The sequence below is a fragment of the Piliocolobus tephrosceles genome, chromosome 1 (genome assembly GCF_002776525.5).
Source record: "Piliocolobus tephrosceles isolate RC106 chromosome 1, ASM277652v3, whole genome shotgun sequence".
Taxonomy (NCBI): domain Eukaryota; kingdom Metazoa; phylum Chordata; class Mammalia; order Primates; family Cercopithecidae; genus Piliocolobus; species Piliocolobus tephrosceles.
In genome coordinates this window covers 202,016,535-202,023,387 of record NC_045434.1, presented here as the reverse complement: position 1 = coordinate 202,023,387, position 6,853 = coordinate 202,016,535, and the positions used below count along the sequence as shown (strand labels likewise).

Below are 6,853 nucleotides of genomic sequence, written 5' to 3'. Positions count from 1 at the left end.
TATTTTTAGTAGAGACGGGGTTTCACCGTGTTAGCCAGGATGGTCTCGATCTCCTGACCTTGTGATCCACCCGCCTCAGCCTCCCAAAGTGCTGGGATTACAGGCGTGAGCCACCACGCCCGGCCCCTGTGTTTTTTCTTATACACACATACCTATGGTAAAGTTTAATTTATAAATTAGGCACAGTAAAAAATTAAAGATAATAACTAATAAAATAGAATAATTATGACAATATACTGTAATAAAAGTTATGTGCATGTGGCCTCTCTCTCTCTCTCTTCTAAATATCTTCTTATACTCACCTATTCTCAGACTGTGGATAACTGAAATTGTAGAAAGCAAAACTGTGGATAAGATTGGGGCTACTGTAACTCAGCCAAGGACTCAAGTGGTAGACCTGGAACCTAGGCAGTCTGATTCTAGGGTGTCTCCACCTATGTTCTGCCACTTGGGATGGATAGGATGGATGGGTGGACGGATGGATGGATGGACAAATGGATTGAAGGATGGGTAGGGGAGTCATCAGATGTGTTCTCCAACACCATGTACAGTACCTGGCACATAGCAAGGTAAACATTTGCTAGTAAGTGAATAATGAATGTCAGTGCCAGTGTTGGTGTTGCCTTAGGTTATTGTCTTTCCAGGTGTTGTATCTGATGCTGGCCTCATATGTTTGTCTCACTTGCCTGAATAGAAAATCCAAGAGAGGTCCCAAGCAACTAGCCCCTCACCCCAACATCATCCGGGTTCTCCGCGCTTTCACCTCTTCCGTGCCACTGCTACCCGGGGCCCTGGTTGACTACCCTGATGTGCTGCCCCCACGCCTCCACCCTGAAGGCCTGGGCCACGGCCGGACGCTGTTCCTCGTTATGAAGAAGTAAGTGGCAGTGGTGCGGCAGGGCCTTGAAGCTGCTACATCTCCCAAGGCGAGGTGGTCCCTGCCCTCCACGTGCACCTTGACCAGGGGGTTTCGGAGAACAGGGTCATCACCCTTCAGGAGACAAAAGCTATGCAGAGGGAGCATATCTGCCCTGGAGAGCATTTTCCCTGTGGGACAATTTTTCATGGAAACAAACTCTCATCTTCATCCAGAACATACTTGTCACCTAGTCCTTTTGGTCCACTGGACTGTTAACCTTTTCTGTGGCTGGCCTTATCTGTTTTTAACATAAAAACAGTCCTCCTTCCTCACCCTCTGTATCCCCTAACTTTGCTATAGTGGGCGTTTTATTTTAAGGAAATAATTATCTGCACCGTTACTTTGAACATAGGAAGCCCCAGTCCTCACTTCCTAATTTCAGGATGGTGAGTGGGAGGGAACAGAAAGGATGCTGGGGGATGCTGGGGAAAAATGGGAGTCAAAATGCTCCTAGAAGGGGGAGAGGAACAACCTAACCCAAACAGTGATTAAGGTATTAGGAGGCCAGGCATGGTGACTCACGCCTGTAATCCCAGCACTTTGGGAGGCCGGGGTGGGTAGATCACTTGAGGTCAGGAATTGGAGACCAGCCTGGCCAACATGGCAAAACTGCATCTCTACTAAAAATACAAAAATTAGCCTGGTGTGGTGGCGGGCACCTGTAATCCCAGCTACTCGGGAGGCTGAGGTAGGAGAATTGCTTGAACCTAGAAGGTGAAGGTTGCAGTGAGCCGAGATCATGCTACTGCACTCCAGCCTGGCAACAGAGTGAGACTCCATCTCAAAAAAAAAAAAAAAGGTATTGGAAGTTGTCGATGTGTGGTAGCCAGAGGCCCTGTCCCCTCTCCACCAGCTATCCCTGTACCCTGCGCCAGTACCTTCGCGTGAACACACCCAGCCCCCGCCTCGCCACCATGATGATGCTGCAGCTGCTGGAAGGCGTGGACCATCTGGTTCAACAGGGCATCGCGCACAGAGACCTGAAATCCGACAACATCCTTGTGGAGCTGGACCCAGGTAGGAACCTACTGCACCATCAGAGCTGTCCAGGGGCCCTAGAGGGTGGATCAGGAGCATTTAGGACCGACTCTTCAGGTCCTCTCTGGTTTTGTCTTCTAAGTCATGTCTTCATTTAGCTCTGTACATGAGAGGTGAGCAATCTCTCCCTCAGAACAGGGGTTTTTGTTCTCTCTTTGCAGAGAGACAGCGCCCCTAAGTTCCTTTCTGTCGCCCACTTAAAGAACAAGGACCTCAGTGCTGCAAGTTTTCCTAGATAAATAAAGAGACCAGGCACAGTGGCTCACACCTGTAATCCCAACACTTTGGGAGGCTAGGGTGGGAGGATTGCTTGAGGCCAGGAGTTTAAGACCAGCCTGGGAAACAGAATGAGATCCCTTCTCTACAAAAAAATATATATATATATATATATGTGTGTGTGTGTGTGTGTGTGTGTGTGTGTGTTTTAGCCAGAAAAAAAGTTAGCCAGGCATGGTGGCATGCACCTGTAGCCCCAGCTACTTGGGAGGCTGAGGTCAGAGGATCACTTTAGCCTTGGAGTTAAGAGTCTGCAGTGAGGTATGAATGTGCCACTGTACTCCAGCCTGGGCAGCAGAGTGAGATCCTGTCAAAAAAAAATTAATAAAGTAAAAGAGAAGTAGACTTTAGCTCATTATATAAAAAATAATTTTCGGCCGGGTGTGGTGGCTCACACCTGTAATCCCAGCACTTTGAGAGGCCAAGGCAGGTGGATCACCAGGTCAAGAGATTGAGACCATCCTGGCCAACATGGTGAAACCCCATCTCTACTAAAAATACAAAAATTAGCTGGGTGTGGTGGCGCGTGCCTGTAGTCCCAGCTACTCGGGAGGCTGAGGCAGGAGAATCGCTTGAACCCGGGATGGGGAGGTTATAGTGAGCCGAGATTATGCCACTGCACTCCAGCCTGGTGACAGAGAGAGACTCCGTCTCAAAATAAGTAAATAAAACTTTCAAACAATGAAAGCTGTCCAAATGTAAGCCCAATTGCCTTTGGAAATGAATTGCCCACCACTGGAAGCATTCAAGTAGAAGCTGAATGGCCACTTGCCTGTGAAAATTGTAAAGGAGAGTCATACATCTGATACCTTTTTGATCTAGAAGATTTAAAATAATTGACTAGAGGAACTGGCATGATTGATTGATTGATTGAGACAAGAGTCTTGCTTTGTTGCCCAGGCTGGATGGAGTGCAGTGGCACCATCTCAGCTCACTGCAGCTTCCACCTCCCAGGTTCAAGTGATTCTCCTGTCTCGGCCTCCCGAGTAGCTGGAATTACAGGCATACACCACCATGCCTGGCTAGTTTTTTTTGTATTTTTAGTAGAGACGGGGGTTTCACCATGTTGGCCAGGCTGGTCTTGAACTCCTGACCTCAGGTAATCTATCTGCCTTGGCCCCCCAAAATGCTGGGATTACAGGCCACCATACCCGGCAATAACTGATTCTTAATGCACCTGGTTCTTACGTTTGGATTTGGGGTTTCAAATTCAAATCAAAGACTTTGGGGGCATAAAGGGCCCTTGGAGATCATTTGAACCAAGCTGTAGCTCTAGCTTTGGTCTTGGGGACAGCTCCAGTTGCTAGAACATGATCTAAATTGAGCCACACTCTTACACAGTCCTTTGCCTGGGGATTTTGCAGCCCATACTTCCTGGAGGCATTTCCGTGTTCACACAGCAGGCCCTTCTGATCAGCTCTCAGGCCTTGCTGGCCTCCTGGGCCAACACTGAGCCATTAGCCCCTGTCAGCCATGTCTTGCTGGTGGCTTTAGTAGGGACATAGGAGGGCCTCTTGGAGGGAAGGAGGGGAGGAGAATCGGTCACTTTGCTTGCTCCTTCCCAGACGGCTGCCCCTGGCTGGTGATCGCAGATTTTGGCTGCTGCCTGGCTGATGAGAGCATCGGCCTGCAGTTGCCCTTCAGCAGCTGGTACGTGGATCGAGGCGGAAACGGCTGCCTGATGGCCCCGGAGGTGAGTCCCGAGCCTGTCATGCACCATCGGCAGCCCTTCCCCCACGCGTCCACAGAGTGCAGAAGGAGACTTGATGCCTGTGATCACCCAACACCTCCATCTTTTCTGATCCATAATTTGGCACAAGTTCTTTCCCTGCCACTTCGCTTTCCTCCGACTTTCCCTCATGTTCCAGGGCAGTGTGAGTCCTGTCACATAAACCAGGCGGTCTAAGCAGACCCCTTCTGAGTCTGAGCCACAGCTCACTCAAGCTCCGGGTTCCTTGGGACAGAGTTCAGATTAGCCCATGAATCAGGTGACGTGCAGGACATGAAAAGGTTAGATAAGCGGGCAGCACGGTGTCTCACCCACTGCTTCTGAACAGGTGTCCACGGCCCGTCCTGGCCCCAGGGCAGTGATTGACTACAGCAAGGCTGATGCCTGGGCAGTGGGAGCCATCGCCTATGAAATCTTCGGGCTTGTCAATCCCTTCTACAGCCAGGGCAAGGCCCACCTTGAGAGCCGCAGCTACCAAGAGGCTCAGCTACCCGCACTGCCCGAGTCGGTGCCTCCAGACGTGAGACAGCTGGTGAGGGCACTGCTCCAGCGAGAGGCCAGCAAGGTGAGGCTGTCCTGGGCTTCGAGGGCATGGTGTGGATGGAAACCTCTGTTCTCGTTCCAGAGTGAAAGTCAGGTTTGGGCCAGAGCCACAGTGACAGATCCTCTGTGTTACGAAGGTAAAGGCTAGTTACAGGAGAACAAAAAACAGATTTTAACGTAGGTAGGAGTAGGAGCGCTAGTCACATCATAGTCAGAATCCCAGCAGTTCAACTCCTGTGGCTTTTTTAGTTGCTTAAAAAGTTGTTCAGAGGCCAGACACGGTGGCTCACGCCTATAATCCCAGCACTTGGGGAGGCCGAGGTGGGCGGATCACTTGGGACCAGGAGTTCCAGACCAGCCTGGTCAACGTGGTAAAACCCCATCTGTAATAAAAATACAAAAATTAGCCAGGTGCCATGGCGCATGCCTGTAATTCCACCTACTCAGGAGGCTGAAGCAGGAGAATCACTTGAACCCGGGAGACAGAGGTTGCAGTGAGCCAAGATCGCACCACGGCACTCCGGCCTAGGTGACAGTGCAAGACTCTGTCTCAAAAAAAAAAAAAGCTATTCAGAGAGAAAAGGGTGTATTTTTGAGAAACGTTTAATGGAGATGTAGCATGGGAACAGCTGAGAAGTGATGAGAGAGAGAGAGATGGAGAACATCTCCTGAGAGCAGATCTGGACGTTGTGAAATTGATATAAAGGAATCCTAGGCAGACCTATCTGAAGCCATAATTGGAGTGGCAGCTGGCTCAGGGGCAGGCTTAGTGCAAAGAGCTGAGCCATAACTGCGTCCCAGCACTGTTCTGCCACTCCGTTAACCGCTCTCTGTACGTGGCCGGCTATCTTGGTGCACAGTGAAGGTTAGAATAACAGGTGCAACCAGTTATGAAATGATAGGAGGCAACTTACCTGGTACAAGGGACCAGATAGCTGTGCACAAGAGGCACTGGGCTTTCCACCGGGGGGAAAGGCTATTTCAACAATGCATGCTACCCCATGCAGAGGTGTACATGTGGAAAAGCTTGGAGCACGGGGAGGGGGCAGGCAGTATTTGTCACCTGAGTGAAGGGCATCAGTAGGAGATAGAGTAGAGGAAGAACTGGGTTGGGACCAGAGAAAGGAAGACCCTCACTAACAAAGCAGGCTTTGGGTTGAGACAGCATTAACAGATGTTCTAACTTTAGCTTCCCTTCCTGTTGCAGAGACCATCTGCCCGAGTAGCTGCAAATGTGCTTCATCTAAGCCTCTGGGGTGAACAGATTCTAGCCCTGAAGAATCTGAAGTTAGATAAGATGGTTGGCTGGCTCCTCCAACAATCGGCTGCCACTTTGTTGGCCAACAGGCTCACAGAGAAGTGTTGTGTGGAAACAAAAATGAAGATGCTCTTTCTGGCTAACCTGGAGTGTGAAACGCTCTGCCAGGCAGCCCTCCTTCTCTGCTCATGGAGGGCAGCCCTGTGATGTCCCTGCATGGAGCTGGTGAATTACTAAAAGAACTTGGCATCCTCTGTGTCGCGATGGTCTGTGAATGGTGAGGGTGGGAGTCAGGAGACAAGATGGCGCAGAGAGGGCTGGTTAGCCAGAAAAATCCTCGGGCTTGGCAAATGGAAGAACTTGAGTCAGAGTTCAGTCTGCAGTCCTGTGCTCACAGACATCTGAAAAGTGAATGGCCAAGCCAGTCTAGTAGATGAAGCTGAACTGAGGAGGGGTAAGCCTGCATCCACATAGAGGCTCCAGGCCAAGGCACTGGCTGTCAGTGGCAGAGTTTGGCTGTGACCTTTGCCCCTAACGTGAGGAACTCGTTTGAAGGAGGCAGCGTAGCGTGTCTGCATTTGCCACCTGGACGAAGGCAGCTATCAGCACGGGTCAGCACGTTCAGTTACAGGAGTGGGAAACATCTGCGTGAGGCCTGGGCCTCTGTATTCCCAAGCTGTGTGTTCTGGACCAGCTACTGAATTAATCTCACATAGCGGAAGTGACTGATGAGCAGTAAGTGTGGGGATTTACACTTGAGAGCTTCCCTCCTGACTAGCCTCTCTTACAGGAATTGTGAAATATTAAATGCAAATTTACAACTGCAGATGACGTATGTGCCTTGAACTGAATATTTGGCTTTAAGAATGATTCTTACACTCTGAAGGTGAGAACATTTTGTGGGCAGGTATCAACATTGGGGAAGAGATCTCACGTCTAACTTTATACATGATTTTTAGGAACACAGCTATTGCCTAAATAAAGCAACGTCAACATGCAGTTAAGGTTCTCTTCAACTAAGCTGTTCTAGTTTTCTCTTCCCCAGCACTGTCATTCTAGATTTTCCATTTCAGTGATTCCCACCCCTCGG

At 49.8% G+C, this 6,853-nt stretch overlaps 1 protein-coding gene across 2 annotated transcripts in view; it reads left to right on the top strand.

The window, feature by feature from the left end:
- The window catches only part of PINK1 (PTEN induced kinase 1), a 17,547-nt gene extending 10,766 nt beyond the window's left edge, over window positions 1-6,781 (top strand). The window contains exons 4-9 of one of the 2 annotated variants that reach the window (XR_002733209.1): window positions 695-877; window positions 1,773-1,936; window positions 3,799-3,926; window positions 4,291-4,527; window positions 5,713-6,089; window positions 6,130-6,779. Coding sequence is in view for 1 of the 2 variants with exons in the window: in XM_023219772.1 (XP_023075540.1) it covers window positions 695-877; window positions 1,773-1,936; window positions 3,799-3,926; window positions 4,291-4,527; window positions 5,713-5,970 (970 nt within the window). In the remaining variant the exon portion in view is untranslated. Of the gene's footprint in view, window positions 1-694; window positions 878-1,772; window positions 1,937-3,798; window positions 3,927-4,290; window positions 4,528-5,712 lie in introns of both variants that reach the window. The other variant, XM_023219772.1, reaches the window with a different exon arrangement.
- Window positions 6,782-6,853: the final 72 nt, after the last annotated feature.